Here is a 23,794-nt window from a genome sequence, read left to right on the forward strand (position 1 = left end):
GGTAAATGAATGTCCCTGCAACAAAGTTTAATTGGGGGGGGGGGGGGGGGCTGCGTGCATACACATTTCTTAAAAATCAGGAAGCATTTTTCGACGGGGAGGGCTGTTTGTGGATGGGATGTGCTGCCTGGGAGGGGGGTGGCGTCTCCTCCCTCGGACGCTTTTAGGGGGAGATGGGAGGAGAGCGGGAGCCTCCGTCGGGGCGGGGGTCCTGCCCGGGGGTCGCGGGTGATGAGCCCTGGGGCGGCGGGGGCTCCTCCCCTCCTGGGCGGCGCCTCGGCAGCCCTACCCGGCCCGCCCCGCCCCCCCCCCGCGCGGCACCGGGCCCGGGAGGAACACGCTGTCCCTGGACGGCGGCCAAGGCGGCGGCAACGCAGCGGACGCGGGATCCGGGCGGGGAGGGACGGAGGGAGGGAGGACTCGAGCCCCGCGACGGCGAAGGGCGGACCGGAGGGCAGGAGGCGCGCCGCCCGTGCGGGATGCCAACCCCCGGGAGAACAAGGGGCGCGCCCGTCCGGGGGCCGCAGGGCAGGAGGAAGCGCAGGCGGGGGGCGCCGCCGGGTGCCGCGCTCCTGCCTTCGGGCCCGCCAGGCCGGGGCAAGCAAGCCTGGGCAGCTGGGGGGTCTGCAGCCACGGGCCCCAGCGGGCGGGCGAGGAACCCAGCGGAGCCCCACGGCCAGGGCGCCCCGTCCACGCCCACCTGCGCCCCCCGCCGCTCGGCCCGGCACAGGCGCTCGCGGGGCGGGCGGGGGCGGCCCTAACCCCTCCCCCCCCCCGGCCGCCGTCGGGCCGCCAAGCCGGGCAACGCTCCTGTCTCCGCCGCGGGCGCGGGGAGGCGGCCAAGTCCAGCCCGGACTGGCGGGTCGAGGGGCGGGAAGAAGATGAGCCCCGTTGGGGGGGGGGGGCGGGGTTGAGGTTTCGGAGCCCCGGCGCCCCTCGCCACAGCCCCCCAAAGCAGAGACCCCCCAAAGTCGCCACCCCCCCGCGCGCCCACCAGTGCAGGCGCTCCTGGACGCTGGCCCTTTTCGACGGATCCCGAGGCTTGATCCCGGCCCTCCAGATGTCCGTGGACTACAGCGAACGCTGGCAGGGGCTCATGGGAATTGTAGTCCACGGACATCTGGAGGGCCGCAGTTTGACTACCCCAGATTCTTCCTCTCCACCTGGAGAAGTGAGCAGGGGCTCCCGAAAGCCCCCTCCCCCCAACACCCCCCCCCCCATAAATTGTGTTAGTCTTGAAGGTGCTCCCGAAGTCTTGTTGCTCTTTTCTGCTGGTACAAAAAGACAACCAGGGCCCTCCGTCTTGCTCTGTCTCCATGGCAGGCACCACATCCAGCCTCCGACCCGATCCGGCCGGGGACGGAACCAGGGACCTTCTGCGGGCCAAGCAGGGGCCCTGCCCCTGAGCCACAGCCCCTCCCCAGCATGTCGGCGGATGGGCATCATCCTCAGGGTGTGGACCAGGTGGGAACTGTCCAAGGTAATGGCACCAGGGAGTGGGCAAGTGGACCTTTCTTGCATGCCCAGGGAAGTACCCATCGCCCCTCAGGAGGCAAATTTCTTCCTGGCCAGACTGGCCTGGGAATTCTGGCTTTCTTTGAGTGGCGGGCCTCATCGGAGCCTTGAATTGGGGGCCCTGTGGGTGGGCAGGTAGTTGCCGGTTTCCTGCATTCTGCAGGGGGTTGGACTAGATGACCCTGTGGACCCTCCAACTCCACGATTCTGTGGTTCTGATAATACATTTGCAGCATGTTGTAATATATTGTAATATACAATAAATATTTGTAATGTATTGAGATGCAACACTCTATTGTCCAATCTCTACCTTTTCTTTGAAAAGTTCCACGATTTGCCCAGAAATTTCGTTCTTCAAGGCTGAGGCCTCTTAAAGAACCAGAAAGGCCTCGGGGCTGGTGGAGGCTGGTGGGTCAGACGCCCTCCAAGTCGGCATTTAATCACCCACTCAAACCTTTATGGCCTCATATGGTTGAACGCTGGAAAGACCTTTAAAAGACATTAAAAGACCGCAGAGGCAGTGGGACCCCTTGGTCTGTGATGAGGCAGGGTTGCCAACTCCTGGCCAAAGAGGTCGTGGGGAAGAGGGGCGGGGCCTGGAGAGGAGGGAGTTGGGGAAAGGATTTTATCTTGGGGAGGTGTATTGATTACTATAGTGACACAGAAGTGTATCTTTGCATTCAGTAGATAAATTCCAAGCCTATGTTGCAAAAAGGGGAAACTGATAGAGACAGATTCTTTCAAGTGGGTTGGTCCGAAGAGGCAGAACAAACATAGACTCCAGCAGCACCTTTAAGCCCAAGAAGCCTTTACTCAAGGGGTGAGCTTTCTTGTGCACGCCCACTTCCTCAGATGCAATGTCATGGAGTGGAAGGAATCAGTTCAGACTTCCAGATGGAGTGAGAATGAAATGGCCCAGGGTCCAGGGGGATATAGGGAAAGACAGGAATTAGGATTTGGCTACATGTATCTGAGGAGGTCTGTATGACCACGAAAGCTCAAACCTTGAATGAAGCAACTTTGTTGGTGTTAAAGGTGCCTCACTGGACTCTAAATTTGTTGAGAGAGATCCTGTTGCAGCTGAAAGGAAAGAGAGCAAGAAACCTACTCTAAAGAAGATGGGGGTGGTGGTGGGTTTGAATGATCCACAAGGGCTTTCTGGAGGTGTCTCATTACCCCCCTCTTTCTCGTTCCTGTTTTCCTCTTTCTCATTCCTCAAAGGCCCTCCCTCTAGCCTCTCTTGTCCTTTCCTGCCAGCGTGGAAGGGTGGGGAGCTATGTTTTAAATGTCTTTTAGATTATATATTTTATTTTGCATTGTTGTGACCCACCCTGACACCTTCGGATGACGGTGCGGAATATAAATCCCTGTATAAAATAAATAAATAACTCTACTAAGGAACTGTAGCCTCCCAGTCCGCTCAACCTCCCCCACCCCCCAACCATCTGGCACCACTTCAAGAGAGCAGCCGCAGGTAGCAAAAAGAATTTCACACCCCAGTCGACACAGCTCAAAACTTATAAAGAGTTTATTGGATTGTGCAAGCAGCTCTCCGAAATGTCTGTGATTCTCCTGCAGAAAAAGAGGTGTTTTCTTATTTTAAGGCACACTGGTTGAAAATACCTGCAGATTGTGCTCCATACTGAACAGAAAGAACACCTAGAAAAGTATAATTTGATAAACATAATAATAATAATGGGGCGATACAAGGCTAATAACCGAAAGAGGCACAAAGGCGCATTGATGTATAAATTGCATAGCATGTAATAAAACGTATGGAAAAGACACGTCAAAAACACTCTGCATTTCTCCTAAACAATAAGGCACTTCCAAATCTGGGGAAGATAAAATATATGCTGATGAATCAGAACGCTGCAATTCCAGAGAGGCGAGGAGCAAGGAGAAAAAAAAAACATAATACATTTATTTTATTTATATTTAATTTCTATATATTATAAATATGCTGGAATGACTCTTGGATGGGAGGGAGGGGTACTTTTACGTCCGTCTGTATGGGCCCAGCAAATAAACTTAGTGCATGAAGTGACTGCTGAGCACAGCGGCTTTTAGCATCGCTAGCTCCAGGGAGCCTTTCCCCAAGGAAATGCTGCAAATCGTGGAGAATCCGACACTTGGCAAACGTTGCACTGGGGGTGGGCTGAGAGTCGCTGGCTCTCCAGGGTCTCGGGCTGAGGTCTTTCCCGTCACCAAATGCCTGGCTCTTTCTTGAACTGGAGATGCCCCTGGGGATTGCACCTAGGACCTTCTGCCTGCAAACAGAGACTCTGCCACTGAGCCAGGATCTCTGGTCAACATCTTGGCCACAACAGTGCCTGGAAATGCCTGTTCAGAACCTCTAGAGCTTTTAAAAATTTCAGAACTGGGCCCGATCCGCCATGGGCATGCTCCCCTGGAATGGGGGAGGGGGAGGGGAAGAGGGGTGCAACAGTTAAATGAATGGGAAGACCTTTCCTTCGCTGTATCACACAGAAGGCAATCCCAATAGATCAAGGCCAAGAGATCTCCTCCCAAAAGAAGAAGAAGAAGAGTTGGTTCTTATATGCCGCTTTCCTCTACCCGAAGGAGGCTCAAAGCGGCTTACATTTGCCTTCCCATCCCACAGGAATCTTTGGCAAAATGGTGTTTTCTTTGAGATCAGTTAAATAAAGCTTTTCAATAAATACACTCCACTACAGTTAACTAAACTCTAGGAGGGTGACACCCCCCCCCCCATTGCATGGCAAATCTTGCTACGGGGAAAGGCAAGTTACAGTACTCAAAACCAGCTCGGATTTCCCCCCCATGTAGTGTTCCACGTGTGATTTGGGCTCTCCGGTGGTTGCTTCATTATTACACTGCTCAATGTCCAGCATATCTCCCTGCAGGTTTAAACTGCAGGTCTTACAGCTCATAACAAGGTTATCTGCCTCCGTTTTGAGGGGGGTGACACCAAACAGAAGTGGATTGGATCAAGGAGCTTCTCTTGGGGGACAAGCCTCAAGTTCCTCTACAGACAGTGAAATTTTGTATGTATGTGATTGAAGCCTGCCGGAAGAAAACAAAACACCTATCACTTTTTAGTAAGGGGGAAAAAAAACGTTTTTTATATGCCATATAAGTTGGTTCTTATATGCTGCTTTTCCCTACCCAAAGGAGTCTCAAAGTGGCTTACATTTGCCTTCCCCTTCCTCTCCCCATAAACAAACACCCTGTTAGGGAGGGGAGGCTGAGAGAGCCCTGATATTCCTGCTCGGTCAGAACAGCTTTATCAGTGCCGTGGCGAGCCCAAGGTCACCCAGCTGGATGCATGGGGGGGGGGGCATGGAATCAAACCTGGCTTGCCAGATTAGAAGTCCACACTCCAAACCAAGGAACGATTTAATTCTCTATACCCCCCAATATTTTAAAAATCTTAATGTTTTATTATGTCTAATTTTTATATTCTGGCCTGCGACCATACAAATGTATAACAATAACAAATGTTGTTTTTTATGCTGGACATAAACCGACGTAATATTGAATTGACCACCAGAGGGCGGGAAATATGTGCAGAACAGACCCCCACCCCCACCCCCCAGACCAGAGGATCACACAAGTTATGGAAAAGACAATGCGGGAAAGACCAGAGTCCTTGCAACTGTTTCCATCCTCCTATTGCTGCTATAAATGTCTTTAAGGCAGTAGCAAAATATTATGATACATTTTCATATAAGATATAATATAATTATAGGTATAAAATGTAGTTGTGCATTGGTGTGCAAACAAGCTCAGTACTTGATGGTTTATGTGAAGAAGAAAAATAAATCTAAGTATCAGTAACTGGAAATATTAATGGTTAAAAAAATTAGAAGAGAGAAAAAGTGGATTTCTCGTTTGAACAGTGGTTCATTTGAAAGCAGACAGAGCTTAGGAAGAAGGCTGGAAGATTCTGTCCTGGAGTGTGTAAACTAGGAGTGGGAGTGGGTATACCTACACTACAGACTTCTATCCATTCCCTACAAGTTGCAGCGTCCCCCAAAGGATCCTGGGAGTTGTAGTTTGCAGGGGGGTGGTGACGATTCTTTTTCCTGGATCCCTATCCTCAGGGTTCCTTGGGGAAAAGGAGCCAATTTTGCAATCAGCTGAAGTCTGTAGTGTAAACGGGAAGGCACAGTGGTGAGGGGAGCTGGTGCTACTGCTCAAGATTAAACGCCTTTCCCGGCAGCACGAGGAGCAAAGATTGTGCCTTTCTCCCTGCGAGGCTGAGCAGGCTCAGAGGTCAGTGCTGGCCTTCGCCGTGAGGGCTTGAATCCGGGCCGAGTTGCAGGTCTTGCAGAGGATGTGGCTGTCCAGGGGGTAGCAGCCCTGATTGTCGCCTTCGGACAAGAGGCCACCGCAGTCCTGCAGAACAGCCATGAGGAAGGAAAGGTCAAACCATCTCTTTATTCACAAAACTGATCCCCCGCCTTCCTGGATCTCAGCAAAACCACCAAGGTGGCTAACAAGCTAAAAACACACGTGTAATTGGGAAACAAAATCTTAGGACCATTAAAGGAATACAAAAAAACCCCAAAATTCTTCACCCACAAACATTAAAAATATGCTAAAACACACATCCCAAAACATTAAAAAAAACAATTAAAATACAAGGCAGGAAGGAGGGAACACCAGACAAAAAGGAGGCAAAGAAACAGAGACAGAAAGATTATACTATTTATTTACAGAATTTATACCCCACCTTTCTGCCCTCATTGGCACCGCCAGGGCAGCTGGTCGATTAAAAACACACAACATAAAAAGCTCCTCTTCGGAGCCATTAAAACCAAGCAAAACCACACCATTTAAACAATTAAAACCAGCACAAAAATACATATTGAAACATAGGGTAGGAACAAGAGCTATCTGGGGAATACCAGATGAAAGAGAAAAATATCAGATAAGTATCAGATATTGTTGCTAAAGGGACGTGAGCAAGACCACTTCAAAAAGTTGGCAATCCTTGCAGAGGGGGGCAATAAGGAAGCCAATCCCAAGGGGGTGGTCCTTTGCAATACGCTGAGCAGTGCAGAATCTGCTTGCCTTGCCTAGAAGGAGAGACAGTGGCTTTTTCAGAGCCCCTTAGGAGCTTGGGGGGTGGTGGGGGTTCATGGGCCGGCCTTGCTTCTTGAAAATCAAGAGGGCATGGTGGCCAGGAACGCCTTCTGCTAGTTGCATCTGACCTGGCAACTCTCCGGTCAACCAGCTTGAGTTGATCTGGCGCCATTGACCCATGCTTCTCGGAACTCACAGTTAGATTACAGCAATGTGCTCTACGTGGTCCTGCCCTTGAAGACAACTGACCTAGAACAGGGCAGCCATACTACGGTCAGGTGCAAGCTGCCGGGAACCCAGGTTCCCCATTTTGAAATGGCAGCATGGATTGGCAAGTTTTAGGAGCTACATATTTGAAGGACCGTCTCCTCCCATGCGTCCCTGTGCGCCAGCTACGGTCAGCATGTAGCCATCTATGGCTCTCACTCTTCTGAGGGTGGCCCGCTGGCAGTGGTCAGAGCTGAGGGCATTTCTGTGGAAGGATCTCCCTCGAGATGGATGTGTGTGGGGGGAGACACTATTTTGCCAGGGCTTTGGACGGGGGTTGGAGGAGGAGAGATGAAGAAGAGCCGCTTTTCTTATACCCCGCTTTTCACAACCCGAAGGAGTGGCAAAGCATGGTACAAACACCTTTCCCTTACTCTCCCCTCAACAGACACCCTCTGAGGCACATGGGGCTGAGAGCCCTCTGGGAGAACTGCTGCAAGAACAGTGCTAAGAGAACTGGGACTGGCTCAAGGTCACCCAGCTGGCTTCACATGGAGGAGTGGGGAATCAAACCCGGAGACCGGGTTTGATTCCCCACTCCTCCATGTGATGCCAGCTGGGTGACCTTGAACCAGTCCCAGTTCTCAAAGAGGTTGATGCTCTTAAGCTCTATGCCAAGCTGGCCCTCGATGTGGAGTTTGCAATTTTATTTTTTGGTACCAAACTGAAAATGTTTGTAACTGTGATTCGGAAGGAAGGCCGGATAAAGAAACAGTTGAACAAATAAACCAATCAATAAACAATACCGACCTCACAACGGTAGCAGTGGACGTGGAAGTCCCGGTCTAAGGCCACGATACGGACGGTCTCTTCCTGCCCCTGGGCTGGCATGATCGGCTCCTTGCAGACGGAACACCGAGGGGCAAATTTCCTGCAGAACAGACAGGGCCCACAGTGAGATCACCCAATGCCCAGGCTGGGCACATGTTCAGCAGTGAAGGGGCTGCCTGAGGAGGTGGGGAGCTCCCCCTCACTGGCCGTCTTCAAGCAGGGGCTGGACAGATCCTTCTCCTGGATGCTGGAGGCTGATCCTTCCCACCTCCTTAGGCAGCCCCTTCCACTGCTGAACTAGACTCCTAGAATCCTAGAGTGGGAAGGGGCCATGCAGGCCATCTAGTCCACCCCCTGCTCAGTGCAGGATCAGCCTCCAGCATCCAGGAGAAGGATCTGTCCAGCCGCTGCTTGAAGATGGCCAGTGAGGGGGAGCTCCCCACCTCCTGAGGCAGCCCATTCCACGGCTGAACTAGACTCCTAGAATCCCAGAGTGGGAAGGGGCCACGAAGGCCATCCAGTCCCACCCCCTGGTCAGTGCAGGAACCGCCTCAAGCTCCCAGGAGAAGTCCTCCAGGTTATGGAGATCGGTTGCCCTGGACCAAACAGATGCTTTGGAGACCGGATTGGATGGCATCGCACACTGCTGAGTTCCTGTCCCCCCCCCCTCCACAAAAAAACTTTGCTCTCACCAGGTGCCACACCTGATCTCCAGGAATTTCCCAACCTGGAGTTGGCATCTTTATGTCTAAAAAGCCTGGCTGCAAATTCAGATTTGTTACTGCAAGTTCAGGGGCGGGGGAGGGGTTTAAAGCCTGGGCAAGAGGAAGGTGTGCATTTTCACAACTCACTAAAGGAAATCCGCCCACGTATTCCTGTGGCTCAGATGAGAAGTGCAGAGGGGGGAGTCAAGGCGTGATGGCAGAGACAGGAGCACAGCAGCACACCCTCCAGCTCTCGTTAGAAGGATCTCAGAGCCTCAAAATAGCTCCTCTTGTTAGGAAGGGTTCTTTTCCTCCAGGGCAGCAGGGGGTGAGAATCGAGATGTTTGGGGCTCTTGTGGACGGTAAGTGAAATCTGAGCCGACAGGGTGATGCAGCGGGAAAGAAGGCCAACGCAGTCTGGGGCTGTATCAGCAGAGGCCTCCCATCCAAATCTCAAGATGTCCTTGGCCGATTCTGCAGTTACTTTATTTTTTCCATTGTGGATCCTGCGGAATCCAGATCGATTTGAACTCAGGTCTTCCTCTATCCCCCTCCCCCCATTGAAAGAGAAAGTGTTCTGCACTTGATTGGGGAAGTTCAGAGCGGGGAGGGGGAACCAAGTGAAGCAGGAGCCTCTTCCTTTCTTTTCTTGAAGTGGGGGGGGGGGGAGAGGATTGGAGACAGCAGAGGAGGGGGAATAAACCCAAGAGGCCAATCTCTGCTGAGAGAAGTCTCCTTGGAGAGTGGACCTCTTTGCCCTGACAGACTCCTCAGGAGAAGCTTTACCCACAATCCAATTTGCTGGTCTCGAAGGTGCCGCTTTACTCCAACTTGGTTCTATCCCTTTGGTCCAGCCTCTCTCCCCACCCCCCACCCCACCCTGCCAGTTCCTCTGCCCTCACCCACCTGTGGAAGTCCTCTATGCAGTGGATGTTGCCCCCGGCGTCCACGGTGAAGGGGATCCCGTCAAGGCTGCTCTGGCACATCACGCAGGTGAAGCAGTGGGGGTGGTAGGCCTTCCCGGTGGCCCGCAGGATCCGTTCCATGATGGGCTTGGTGCAGACGCTGCACTGCTCCAGGGTGTTCTGGGGAGGGAGGAAAGGAGAAGCCACGGCGGTGGGTTCGGACATCCCCTCTGGGGCCAGCTCTGGCACCTGCCAAGGAAGCCAGCCTCTGCTGATGCTTTCCAATCAACTCTCCCCTCCCAGCCAAAACCCGGCTCGGTGGCTGCATTCCTCCAAAAGAGGCATAAAAATAGCCAAACTTTCCCCCTTCTTGCCCGGAGGTGATCCTAGAGCCAACTTGCTGGGAGAGAAAGAAACCTTTCCATCTTTTGACAACTGCATAGGTTTCCTGCACCCTGGTAATTAGCTGGCACCTAGTTTTATAGACTGCTCCTGGCTTTAGGACCTAATTATAATTCGCCCGACAAACCCTAACAGCAGAACAACACAGTCTGAGTCCAATGGCACCTTTACGACCAACAAAGGTTTATTTGATTGAGCTTTCGAGTGCATGCCCAGCAGAACTCTTTGCATGAAGAGCAGCAAGGCTCGTGGGAACCCCTTCCGCTCCCTCCCTGGACTCTGAGGCGCTGGACCCCACAAGATCCACCATGCAGAAATGCAGGAAGAAAACGAGAACATTTTGCAAGGGAAGAAGAGGGGACAGCTAGCTAGTAGAGCAAGGTTAGGCACCTCCCCCTGGTTTAAATAAGTTCCTTCTTGGATATTTCCTGCTCCTTTGAGGACACCTCCACTCTGATTCTGCCCTGAAAGTTAGGCAGTTAGACAGTTAGGACATACTCTCTCTCACACACAAAATTATTTCTCTTCTTAATAAAACTATTTTATTATTTAAGCTGCAGGTATTTGGTCCCTCTTTGCTTATTTAAATTCTGCCAACACGAAGAATGGCACAGTTCCTCTTTTCAACCATGCAAGAGGACTTAGGAACATGCAAAGAATTATTTTGGCCTTGTTTCCAAATAGCTGTCGCGGGATGTTTTAATGAGAAGTTCACTGGCAGAATGTTAATTGGCACAAACTGTGTACCAGATACAAAAACTCACACAGGGAGGCATCAGCCACATGCCTGGGAAAGGGAGCCAAAAGTGGGGCGGCTTTTGCAATACCTTGGCCTGCCCCACATCATTACAGCCTTCGAGAAGTCACCGCTCTGGATCTTTGCATGCATTCCTCCACCTTTGGGACCTGCAGGCACCTGGGGAATTCTGACACAGCCTGCTGGGGGAAGCCACAAAACGGCTGCCATGAACAGGGCTACACGGTCCCTCCTGGCAACCAGTGCGGGGAAGAGAAAGGTCCAGGCCACGGCACTGGTGTCGCACAGGAAGTGATGTCATCATGCACACGACTTCTGGCATTTGGGCAAAAGCTCTATGGTAAAACTGGCTCCTACCAAAGAGTTTTTGCTCAGAGCACTGCCTGGAAGTTGTTGGTGTTATGATGTCACTTCCCGTGCAACGCCAACAACATGGCCTGGGCCTTCCTCGTACTACTGGGAAGCCCCCCTGATGGCCAGCTGATTGGTGTCCGGGCAACAGAGCCTGGCTGTGGTGGCCCCTCGCCTCCTGGGGGGGGGGGGAGGTCTGGAAGCCGAAGCTGCAAAAAAGCTGCCGAAAGAGGCGGAGTCAGCTGGAAAAGCAGCCAAGATTACCCAAATGTGATGGTGCCGTATTTTTAAACGGCTACACTTCTCTCTAAAACGAGACCCACAACCATGGGATGGAGTCAGGGCCACTGTAATGTGTGGTTTGGTTCTCAGAAGGAGGTTGGGTTCAAGCTCTGAGAAACACCTGGGAATTTTGGGGGTGGAGTCCGGGGAGGGAGGGTTTGGGGAGAGAAGGGGCGGGGTCTCAGTGGGGTACGATATCTTAGAATCCACCCTGCAAAGCAGCCCTGTTCTCCAGGGGAGATCATCACAGTCGCCTGGAAATCAGCTGTAATAGTGTGAGAACTCCAGGTGCCACCTGGTGGTTGGCAACCCAAGAACAAGGGCAAGAAGAGCTCCCCCTGCTGGACCATCGGGGACAGGAGCAGGAGTTGCCGGACGGGCTTGCCCTGGTGTCCTGGGGAGGCAACACCAAACAAATTATTTTGGGAAAATTTTTACGCAGCCTCCAAAGAGTCCTGCTAGAGGCAGAGGAGTGAAAAAAGTACAATGAAATCATTAAAAATCCCATGAATTACGAGCATTTTAAAAAGCCATAAGAAAGCGGGGGTTTAAAAAGAAACCCGGCATAAAACAAGCGCTGAGCATCTCAGGCCAGAAGCAGACCTTAAAATAGCTAGAAAACCTCATGCTGGTGGGAAATGCAGCCAGGCAGCAGCTGACCTACGACCCCCTGGAGGGTTTTTAAGGACAGAGATGTTTGGAGGCGGTTGGTGAGCCGGTTTGATGCTCCGCTCCTCCACATGCAGCCAGCTGAGTGATTCTGGGCCAGTCACAGCCCTGACACAGCAGTTCTGTCATGACTCTCTCAGCCTCCCCTCCCTCCCAGGGTGTCTGCTGTGGGGAGAGGAAAGGGAAGGCGACTGGAAGCTGCTTTGAGACTCCTTTGGGCAGTGAAAAGTATACAAACCAACTCCATCAACCTATGGCAGCCCCATCAATTAGAAACCTCCCAAATGTCCTTATCTGTCACAGCCTTGCTCAGGGCTTCCAAGTCCTCGTGGCTTCCTGGAATGAGTCCATCCATCTCAAGGTCGGCCTTCCTCTTTTCCTGCTGCCTCCCACTATTCCTAGTCCTGCTGTAAGCCACGTCTGCCAGACCCAACCGGACTCCTGTGGGCAGTGCTAGAGGCCTCCCTTCGAAAAGAACGTGGACAAAAACGGAGAGAGGAAGGAGGAGGATCCAGGGCCTGGGGACCAACCAACCCCTTTGAGGAAAGGCCGAGGGGCTTGGGGACATTCAGCCTGGAGAAGAGAAGGCTGAGAGGAGACAGGAGGGTCTCAGGAAGGATCTGGAAAGTTGTCTCTTGGAGGGATAAATAAATAATTAAAGGGATTGGCAAGGAAGTCCCCTAATCCAGGAGTAGTCCACCTGTGGTCCTCCAGATGTTCATAGACTACAATTCTCATGAGCACCTGCCAGCAAACGCTGGCAGGGGTTCAAGGGAATTGTAGTCCATGGACATCTGGAGGGCCGCAGGTTGCCTGTTGTTGTTAGGTGCGAAGTCGTGTCCGACCCATCGCAACCCCATGGACAATGATCCTCCAGGCCTTCCTGTCCTCTACCACTCCCCGGAGTCCATTTAAGTTTGCACCGACTGCTTCAGGGACTCCATCCAGCCACCTCATTCTCTGTCGACCCCTTCTTTTGCCCTCAGTCACTTCCAGCATTAGGCTCTTCTCCAGGGAGCCCCCTTTTGCTCCCAGCTTTAGGCTCTTCTCCAGGGAGTCCTTCCTTCTCATGAGGTGGCCAAAGTATTTGAGTTTCATCTTCAGGATCTGGCCTTCTAAGGAGCAGGCAGGGCTGATCTCCTCTAGGACTGACCGGTTTGTTCGCCTTGCAGTCCAAGGGTTGACTACCCCTGGCCTAATCAACTGTTCACACTGTTAGGCACCCAACGAAGAAATGGGAAGATGCCTCTTGCTCCACTTGGAGGATCTCTAGCCCGGCTCGGTGGTCCCAAGCACTAGCTGGAATTAGGTTCTTATCAGCACCTTCTAGGATGGGGGTGGGCAAACTGTGGCCCTCCAGATGCCCATGGACTACAATTCCAATGAGCCCCTGGCAGCATCCGCATCTGGAGAGCCACAGTTTGCCCACCCCTGCTCTAGGAGAAGTTTGATAGCACAGCGGAGGTGGGAACCCACTGGGGGGGGGGCAGTTGCTTCCCTTTTATAGCAGAATTAAAATAACAGAGCAGAGAAGAATGGAAGCCTCCCTCCCTCGGATTCCGCACGGCACCAGCTTTACATACAATTACGGGGGAAATTACAGGAAATTGACCCATTTGTGCCGATTCATCCCGGTCCTGTTCTGCGCTATTTCTTTTCACGGCCCGTTCGGGAACGAACAATTTCTCTCTGGGGCAAGAAAGGAAAATGGGAGATTGTGCGCACACCGGTTGCCATGCAGACAGACGCATACTCACACACACACACACACATACACACACACACAGCAAAACGCTTCTCCGCCTTTGGCTTCGCTTCCCTCTCTTCACAGTCCCCGCAGCGAAGGACAACCAACGTGTGCTGCCCGGCAGCCCGTCCCATGCTCTCCCTTCCACACGAGCCCTTCCCATGCTCTCCCTTCCACAGGAGACGGTAACAGCCTCCCAATGGCCACTGTGAGTGACTGTAGCGGCCAGGGGTAGTCAACCTGTGGCCCTCCAGAGGTTCATGGACTACAATTCCCATGAGCCCCTGCCAGCGAATGCTGGCAGGGGCTCCTGGGAATTGTAGTCCATGAACCTCTGGAGGGCCACAGGTTGACTACCCCTGATCTAGGGTGTTCCATAGATGAATGCAGAGTCGAATCCACATCTCCCAAATCCTCATCTGGCACTAACTGCTACCTCACCCTGCCGGTCCATTTTGGCATCTGGGCCCAGTTTTGCACCAGCTCCATCCAGCCAACCAGGGCCAGGCGCTCCCAATGTGGGGCTTCCTCCTTGCTTTCTCGGGACCTTCTTTGTGCGGGGGGACGGCAGAGGGCCTTCCGTCCCCGGGAGCCAACCCTTCTCCTCTCTCTCCGCAACAGCCGGATTAATTAAGCTCGTTAAAAGGTCGTAAACATCCTCGGGGGTGGAGGCAGGCCCAGTCGACGTTCAACTCTTTTATTATTATTAGTTGGGTGATAAAATCGCCAATGGGTGGTGATAAATTCCCGTGGCCCAGAGCAGGGAGCTGCCACGCCTTTAGAGACTCACATCATGATCTGGCAGGGCTGCCAGGAAAACTTCAGCTTCTCCCTAGAGGTCACTTCACACCTGCGGTTGTGAGAATCCGGGCAAAGCTGCTCCCTACCCCCTAACCCTGCCCTGTGGGATATTGGAACTCTGCCTGCAAGAGGATCGGGGAGGGAAAGGGTTAAGAGAATCCCTTCACTGGGGGGCCCTTGGGGGTTGGCCCCGCCCTCGGGACAGGTGGGATGCTGAGCCTCCTTGGCCCTTTGCTTGCTCCTTGTGTTTGCTCTCATATAGGATTCGCTGACCTAGGCTCAGAGATGTCAAGGGAAGTCAACCATTTGGATGGTTAATCTGTTCACAATCAGTTTCAATGTACTCACATGAATGTGTAAGGTAAGAGGTCCTCATATTTTTGCGAGTAAAATTTCTTTCTCTGGTTGCCAATGAAGTCTTTGCTTATTTGGATAGTGTTTTGCAATTAACCAGGAAATGTGGAAGATTGGGGAAACGGCAATACTTGCACGCTTCTGTGCTTCGGAGTCAAATTCTTTTTTGGGGTTTACATTTAACCCGGCAACGACAGAGGTCCCTTGGAGACAGGGCTGCTTTGGAACCCCATGGAGGTGACTTCCCTCCCCAAGGCGCACCCTCCCCCTGACTCCACCCCAAATCTCCAGGAATTTCCTGCTCCAGACCTGGCAACCCTAAATACCGGTTACATAAATTTGCTCTCTCTGCCTCTCTGCTCCCCTTCCAGTGCAACATGCCCTGTGCTTGGGTGCATGGGAAGAAGCCGGGCGGGAGAGACGGCGCCCTCAGGGGGCCGGTGCCAGATTGTAGGAAATTATTAAACATTATGAAGAAAGACAGCATAATGAGTCCCTTTGGGATCTCCGAAATTTACCCAAGAAAACGGAGCGCTCACTCTTGGGTTCGCTGTGCCTGGTGCATTATTTAATAATTGTTCCCAGGCTGGAGGAATATATTTACCTGCCCCCCTTGGAGGGAGCGCGCAGTGCAATCTGTACACACTAATTTTGAAAGTATGATTATTTAAGAAACGAAAAGAGGAAGCACGACGGAAGCCAGGGCTGGAGCACAGGAAAGCAGAGTTGCTGAGGGACAGAAAAACCCCATTATTCCTCCCCCGCCCCGCCCCGCCCCCTCTCCCCGGTGGGTTTTGGAACCTCTGGCTCAGATTAACTTGAGTGCTTTTGTAGCGCTTTCACCTTGATTATCTTTTGGTTTTAAAATGCACGAATGACAGAGGCATTAACATATCTGGAAATTACTTTCTTCAAAGAACACCCATCTGATGCATTTGGTGACAATTATAACTTCTGTCTCCCATCTCCCCAGCAGCGCTCCAGAGATGGAGTCCAACCTTCTTCCCCGAACTGTTCCTCTGTGAGGGCGGGAGCATGGGCGGGGGGACAGGAATGGCACTGACAGGGTTACGCACCCTCTTCACCCCCACCCTGACGGCTCTTCTGATCAAGAAGAAAAAGAATTGGGTTTTATACTATGCTTTTCACTACCTGAAAGAGTCTCAAAGCAGCTTCCAGTCATCTTCCCTTCCTCTCCCCATCTCAGGCACCTTATGAGGCAGGTGGGGCCGAGAGAGCTCTGACAGCTCTGTGAGAACCGTTCTAACACAGCTGTGACTAGCTCAAGGTCCCCCAATTGGCTGCATGTGGAGGAGCGGGGAATCAAACCCGCCTCCCCAGATTAGAGGCCACCGCTCTTAAGCAGGACACTACGCTGGCACCAACTCTAGGGAGAGTTCTCCATGGCTACATTTTGACAAGTAGGCATTTCTTTCCCTTCGTTTGGTTCTCTTGGATGACCCAGGCTGGACCGATCCCATCAGATCTTGGAAGCTGAGTAGGGTTGGCATTTGGAAAGGAGACCTCTGAACATCTCTGGCCTGAAAACCCTATGGCAGGGGTGGCCAATCTGTGGCTCTCCAGATGTCTGCGGACTACAATTCCCATGAGCCCCTGGGGCTATTGTCTGCTGTAAATGTCCACTGCCCCCATGGAATCTGTGAGAGGTCGGCTTGAGCAGGGCTTAACTTCCAAATCTTGAAGCAGACCCAGTCGGAGAAGACATGAAGCAGAGGGCTTTTCTGACCATGCACAGAGCGATCCCTCCTGGGAAGGGTGGAAGGGGATTTGGGGAGGGGGAGCGTGGGGAACGGGGTTTGGGGACTTACTTCCACAGGGTCCACCCTACAAATGTCTCATTTTCTTTGTAGCTTGGGGATGCATTACAATTCCTGGATATCTCCAGACCCCACTTATAGGATGGCAACCCTAGGCTATTATAAATTCAATTATTGTTACTATTACTGCTGTTAATTTGTTTGGATTTCTTTTTGGTCAATGAAAAGCCGCTGCACTGTAAGGAACCTGTACGAAGATCAGTCCCACCCCCAACTGATTTCTTATTGAACCTCAACAGGAAAGGTTGTGAACTCTGGAAGGTGAAATTTTGGGGGATTTTGGGGGTGGGGAGGGCAGGATTTTGGGAAGGAAGTGAACGCAGCAGGGTATGACGCCACACCCTTCAAAGCAGCCATTTTCTCCAGGAGAACTGGTCTCTGTCGTTTGGAGATCAAACGTAATTCCAGGAGGTCCCCAGGCCACCACCTGGTGGACCCTGGAGGGGCTCGTATCCTCAGAGTGACCGGAAAGTACGAGGCAGTCACAAAGATGTAGGGTAAGATATGAATATTCGGCTGAACGAAACATCCTGAGCGAAATGTCGGGTAAGACAGTGAATATTCGGCTGAGCGAACAGCACGTTCGGCTCTGAAATGGGGTGTAGACAAGAAGCTTAAACATGCTTTTGTGCTGCCCTAATTTGTCATTAGCCTCCACAGCAGGGGTAGTCAAACTGCGGCCCTCCAGATGTCCATGGACTACAATTCCCAGGAGCCCCCTGCCAGCGAACGCTGGCAGGGGGCTCCTGGGAATTGTAGTCCATGGACATCTGGAGGGCCGCAGTTTGACTACCCCTGCTCCACAGGGTAGGATCTGTGCTCAGGAGGGGGCCTGCTCCGTCTTCCCCTCCCACTGCACAGATGAGAAGGCTGAAGGGCCTTGCCGTGGGCAAAAGGACGCTGCAAGAGAACCCCAGTCCCCCCCTGGGTGCCCCCACCCTCCTCTCAAGGAAGGAAGAGGAACGAAAGGTCTCCGGCGCTCGACTCAGGAGCCGCACATCCATCTAGCTTAAAAGGCAGCACACTTTGAGGACAGCTGCATAATGGAAAGCAGAAAAGTGTTCAAACAACAGTAAAGAAGCAAGATTTAGGGGGATTAATAAAGGTGTCTCTTAAAGTGGCATGTCATTGTTAAAATAATTAATGGGGCGCAAAGAATAGCCCAGCTGGAATGGGGTGAACACCTGGGTTTATGGTTTCCTGAAGGCTTCTTATGACCCCGGGATGGGCCGGGCTCCGGGGAGGGCCAAATCTCCTCTAAGAGGAAGAGCAAAAGGCAGTCTATAAAACAGGGATTTAAAAATTTAAGTGATATGGCGCAGATCTGAAATGCAAAGGTTAAGAGAATATTAGAAGGAGCAATAATTCCATCTGATTAAATTTTTATCTGGAGCGGCTGTAAAATGTTCCGAATGAATTAAGAGTTTTTATTAACAGATGTAAGGGGTTCCATAAAAAAGAGAGAGAGAATTTTTTTTTTTGAAGCCTAAGTGGCAGAGAGGGAAGCTTTGAGCATCTTTGAGAAGGTAGAAGTAATGGGACCATAAAAATGATAATCTGAATGTCATTTGGGGGGGGGGAGGGGGGAGGAAAGAAAGAAAGAAAGAATAGAGGAAGACATCAGTATATCAGGTGAGGAGGCTGGCTGGCTGATCAGGGCGTTTTATAATTTGCAGCAGGGATAAATTCTTGATTTGCAACCCATCCCAAGATGCAGGGCCAGTCACGGAAAGTGATGGAAAACATGGATTTCCTTTAACACATCCACAGGTAAAATGAAGGGTGGGCTGAGGGGCCTTAAAACTGTGCGAGGAACAAGGGGGAGCGGAAACCGGTGTGGAATCTTCTTCCACTTCCCTCAATTGGCTAGTTTCACGTCCAGGAGCGCCTTAGATTAATCGAATCATAGAATCCTAGAGTTGGAAGGGCCCTCCTGGGTCATCTAGTCCAACCCCCTGCACTGTGCAGGACACTCACATCCCAATCGCTCATCCACTGTCACCTGCCACCCCCTTGAGCCTTCACAGAATCAGCCTCTCCGTCAGATGGCTCTCCAGCCTCTGTTTAAAAACCTCCAAAGATGGAAAACCCACCACCTCCCGAGGAAGCCTGTTCCACTGAGAAACCGCTCTGACTGTCAGGAACGTCTTCCGGAGGTTGAGATGGAATTTCTTTGGAATCCTAGAATCATAGGGTTGGAAGGAACCTCCTGGGTCATCTAGTCCAACCCCCTGCACTATGCAGGACACTCACAACCCTCTCGCTCCTCCACTGTCACCTGCCACCCCCTTAAGCCTTCACAGAATCAGCCTCTCCGTCAGATGGCTCTCCAGCCTTTGTTTAAAAATCTCCAAAGATGGAGAACCCACCACCTCCCAAGGAAGCCTATTCCACTGAGAAACTGCTCTGGCTGTCAGGAACGTCTTCCGGATGTTTAGATGGAATTTCTTTTGAATCATAGAATCATAGGGTTGGAAGGGACCTCCTGGGCCATCTAGTCCAACCCCCTGCACAATGCAGGACACTCCGAACCCTCTCGCTCCTCCACTGTCACCTGCCACCCCCTTGAGCCTTCACAGAATCAGCCTCTCTATCAGTTGGCTATCTTCTTGGCCTTAGAGACCAAGGAGGTTGTGGTGGCACCCTTGAGATATACAGCTCATTTAACCATTCTGATTTGTGTGTGTGTGCCCTTGTGTGAGGGATTTCCCGGCCCTGCCTAGAGGCTGGTCAGGCCAAGGGTCTGTAAAAGCCAGCTGTAGGTAATCAACATGGCCCTGCCACGTGACTTTTCATCCTCTTGGGAGGCGGTGGCCAAACCGTGGCTCTCCAGATGTCCATGGACTACAATTCCCATGAGCCCCAGGGGCTCATGGGAATTGTAGTCCATGGACATCTGGAGAGCCACGGTTTGGCCACCACTGCTTTTGGGCAAGGGAGATGCTGAACGGAAGGCGAGTAAGAACTTGAACATTAAAGCAACGAGTGATCTCCTTGCAGAACTCCTCTTGACGTCAAGTTCCCCGAGAGGAGGGCAGCCCTACGGCACGGGGAACAAGCAATTTTGCCCCCTTCAAAGGAATGGCTTCATCACCCCCCCCTCCTCTTCCTGCTGCTCAGGTTATTAAGCAGCTGCCCGAACAAGGCAGGAGGCAGACAGAGAGGAAATGCTCAGGGCGCCTCCGGCTACTGTTTGAATCAGCGCTCCCTAAGGCAAGACCAGGTTCTAAACCTAACAGCCCGAGGAGGAGTGGGGAGGAGGAATGAATGGCCTGCCGTGGGGCTGAGAAATACCATTGCCCCACAGTAAGCCAGACCAGCGACAAAGGTTGCCAGCGAAACAGGACCGGGATCTTTTCGACGCACGCCAAGCCTCCCAGTTCCTCCCAGTTAAAAACAAGCAAACCAGAGATAGAAACTTACGGAAGGGGAGGGGCATTCGTTTGCTGCAGCTAAAGCAACCGAGAGTTTTAAAATATTTCTTTGATTCCCTTCAAACACTTTTAACCTGCCCTCCCACCCATTAGAGTCTGCAAGGTGGCAAAGGAAACAGCAGGCCACACAAGACAAAACACAAAGGCGGGTCGATAAAGGGAACGGCAGACAAAACAGAAAGAAGACAAAATAAAAGACAGAGGAAGAGCGAAAGGACAGAGAAATGGCCCCGGGAAGGGAATTCCCTAATTTTGGTGGTATTACAAAGCCGGTTTTGTAACCAGTTTTGATCCTGTCTTTTAAAAAATCTATTTAATCATTTTGGAATAATAATACTGTGGGATTTTTCCTATTAGGTTTCATACTGGCAGGGTCTCATGGTCATGAGTAACCACAAGTTACTTGTTCCCACGCCTCTCTGGCATGGGGATACGGGGCATAGCCCTTGATTGGCTATGCTTGCTTCTCCAGAACTGGACCCAGAGGGTGGCAGTGGGGGGGGGGGATGAGTTCTTGCACAACATGCCAATGACACCCAGCTCCAGTTCCTCATGGACAGCCACCCGACTACACCCAACCTGGAACCATTTGCCTAAGGTGACCAGAATTTAGAAACCGTAAGGTGGGATGTGCTACAGTGGTGGCAGCCTCCCCCCTCCCTCCGACTGGGCTCACCTTGCCTCCTGTGCACCTCTCCCGTGAGCCTCTCCCATCTTGTGCGCCTGTGCGGCATCAGCGCAGGCCAGGTGGGGTCCGAGGGTGGGCTTCCGCCTGGTGCGCCTTGCAGGCCAGCCAGGGCCGAGCACTGCTGCCAGCCATCCTGCTGGCCGGGGGGCAGGGAGGGAGGGAGGGAGGGATGGAGGGGGCTCCTCCTGGCGGACTTTTAAGGACCCGGGCGGGACCCGGGACAAAGACCAGGGAGGCGTGAGTGCCCCGTGGTTTTCGGGACGGATGGGCAGCTGACATTTGCCAGATGTTTGGAAGCTGTGGCTGGATGGCTTGAGGGGAGTTGCCTGAAGCTCAACCCCTCCAAGATGGAGGTCTCATGGCTGGGTAGGAAAGGGGCAGAACAGGAAGTGTGCTTGCCCATTCTCTCAGGGACGCAACCGATCCCTGTGCCCCAGGCCAGGAATTTGGGAGTGTCTTTGGAGGCCTCACTGACTATGGAGGCACAGGTCAAGAAGGTAGCCCACCAGACGGTTTCTCCACCCGCATCAGGCGAGGCTCCTAGCGCCCTATCTGTCCTCTGAACACCTGGCAATGGTGATCCATGGGACGGTCACCTCCAAAATACACTTCTGTAACTGGCTCTACGCTGGTCTGCCCTTGTCCCTGACCCGGAAGTTGCAGCTGGTGCAGAATGTGGCTGCCAGGGTCCTCAGAGGAGCACCTCGGAGGGCCCATATCCGGCCTGTGCTGAGGCAGCTGCATTGGTTGTCACTTGCGGCCTGGATCTGGTTCAAGGTTTTGGTTTTAACCTTCAACGCCCTTCGTGGTCTGGGTCCCAGGTATCTGAGGGACCATTTGTTGCCCTATGCCCCCCTCCCCCAGGGCTTTGTGCTCTATGGGTACCAATGTGTTGGTCATTCCCAGCCCCAGAGAAGCGCGCCTGGCCTTGACCCGGTCCAGGGCCTTTTCAGTCCTGGTGGGATGAGCTCCCGGGAGAGCTGCGGGCCTTGTGGGAGCTGCCGGCTTTCCGCAGGGCCTGCTAGACAGATTTCTTCCGCCAGGTCTATGGTTGAGGCCAGTGTAGGAGGAAGATCTGATGGGGCCCCCCCTAGGAAGTATATCATACCATCTTTTGACCACCTTGAAGATGATTGTTGACAAAGCCCTCTCCTGGCCGGTGGCAGCCGTTCCGTTATGGGGTACGATTGCTTTCCGCCATGTTGGGTTTTTTATTGGATGTTGTTTTAATGGGTTTTATTGAGGTTTTATTGTTGTGGGGTTTATTTTTACTTTGTAACCCGCCTCGAGCTGGTGTGTCGGGAGTGGAGGGAAAGAACAGTTAATCATCATCCTCATCCTCATCCTCATCCTCCTCATCATCCTTGGACATCTGGAGAGCCCCCATTGGGCTAGCCCCGCAGTATAGCCCTCCAGGGCTATGGCGGCACCACGAAGATGCCTTGACTATGTTAACTCATTAATTAAAAGGGAATACAAAAGCAGAATGGGAATGGCCAATGCCTCGATGCAGCTTCAAGTTTCTAGTCCTCATGCCTTCGGTCCACCGTTTCTCTGCTTGACTAGTTTGCCCTGAGCACTACAGAAGGGGAAGACGGACTCACCAGGACCGACGAGCTGTGACTGGCGGGGTGGGGGCCTCCAGCCAGTGGTCGCTCTGCAGCCCCCCTCACGTCTGAACCAGGGCTGTCCCCTGCTCAGGTTTCAGGATCTGATGAGATGGAGCCATCCAGGACGGGACTTTGTGTTTCGCTAACAGCCTCCGTAAATCCTCCAGGAACAAGGATTTCCCTTTTTGCAAGTGGCTGCAATACGGCCTGTCCTCTCCGGCCCATGGTGGAGAGAAAGCCCTTGGGATTTGGAGGAAGCCAGGCGTCTGGATCTCTGCCGCTGACGGATGATTCTTCCTGCCTGCCCTTGGCTTTGGGGCAGGAGGGGGACGCTGATGCTCGGAAGCCACCTCCTCTCCCCGTCTGCCGGACTCCCCCCCACTCCAGGGGAAGGCTCCTCAATATGCAGCTATACAATCACAACACGGGTCTCCCAGACGCCTCTCCTGCCACGGACTTCAGCTTAGCCACTCCAGGGACCTCTTACCCTTTGCAGGAAAATTAGATGGCTTCTCTTTCCACTTCCCACTCTACACCAGCTCACTTTGGGGAGGGGGGGGATAAGGGCCGTGGGTCAGTGGTGGAGGCATGCTTGGCTTGCAGGAGGTCCCAGGTTCAAACCTCAACGTCTCCAGCGTCTCCAGTTAGAAAGTCTTGAAAGCTAAGGCAGATTTGATTGTGCGTTATTCATTTCATACTCAGCACAGACTACTCAGAGAGTGAGTGGCCGGACCCTGGACATCGAAGGGGACTTTGTGGCATCGTGGGGCTTTGAAACCAGGGCTAGCCCCTAACCCCACTACCCCTCACAGGGTCCTTCCCTCTCCATTTGAATTAATTTATTTAAAATACGTAGAAGGAGGAGACAAAGAGTTGGCTCTTTTATGACGCTTTTCTCTATCCAAAGGAGGCTCAAAGGGGCTTCCAATCACCTTCCCTTTCCTCTCCCCACAACAGGCACCCTGTGAGGTGGGGGGCCTGAGAGAGCCCTGGGACTGGGCCAAGGTCACCCAGCCGGCTGCATGCAGGGCACCAGGGGACCAAATCCGGCTCGCCAGATTAGAAGCTGCCACACTTAACCACCGCACCACTCTGGCTCTTCCTGACCGAACTCAAGGCGGCTCACAGCAGACACGGCAAACAAAGGATGCAAACTGCATTCATGCCAAAGTTCAAAATCACAAATTAGGACTGACGGAATCATATGCAGCCCTACAGGACTGAAGACTGAAACGGAGGAGGCGGGGTGTCCCATAACTGTGGGGCTGCCCCCGAAAAGGCCCTGTGGTGCATCCACCAGGATGACGGGAGAGTCACGAGGTCCTCTTCTGGAGATCTTCACTCCTGGGCAGGAAATACAGTTCTCCCTACAAGAGCTTCCAGGTTTCACTTGATCTCTGCCCTCCGTGATGCTGCCCTTCAACCCGTGGCCCCAGCCCCCCACCCCTTTCCCGGCTGCCTTCCTTTCTGCCTCCCCCCCCCCCTCCACTGGCCTGGCTCCCCAGCAAAATGCAAAACAAAACACTCCACTGGCCAATTTGATCCCGACCCTTTTGGCACCAGCTGTGGCCCCACAGAAGGAACGGCATGACCTCGGGTGAAATCTGGGGTGGTCTCAGGTGGGACCGA

The 23,794-nt window shown here is 52.8% G+C and overlaps 1 protein-coding gene across 4 annotated transcripts in view; it reads right to left on the reverse strand.

Moving 5' to 3' along the window:
* Positions 1-3,025: 3,025 nt before the first annotated feature.
* Positions 3,026-23,794, reverse strand: part of LPP (LIM domain containing preferred translocation partner in lipoma) — a 216,394-nt gene continuing 195,625 nt past the window's right edge. For all 4 annotated transcript variants that reach the window (XM_077348017.1, XM_077348016.1, XM_077348018.1 and 1 more), the window contains 3 exons: positions 9,234-9,412; positions 7,603-7,723; positions 3,026-5,895 (listed from right to left, as the gene is read on the reverse strand). In XM_077348017.1, the coding sequence (XP_077204132.1) occupies positions 5,767-5,895; positions 7,603-7,723; positions 9,234-9,412 (429 nt within the window). In that variant the 3' untranslated portion in view covers positions 3,026-5,766. The remainder of the gene's footprint in view (positions 5,896-7,602; positions 7,724-9,233; positions 9,413-23,794) is intronic.

The sequence above is a fragment of the Paroedura picta genome, chromosome 8, assembly GCF_049243985.1.
Source record: "Paroedura picta isolate Pp20150507F chromosome 8, Ppicta_v3.0, whole genome shotgun sequence".
NCBI lineage: Eukaryota > Metazoa > Chordata > Lepidosauria > Squamata > Gekkonidae > Paroedura > Paroedura picta.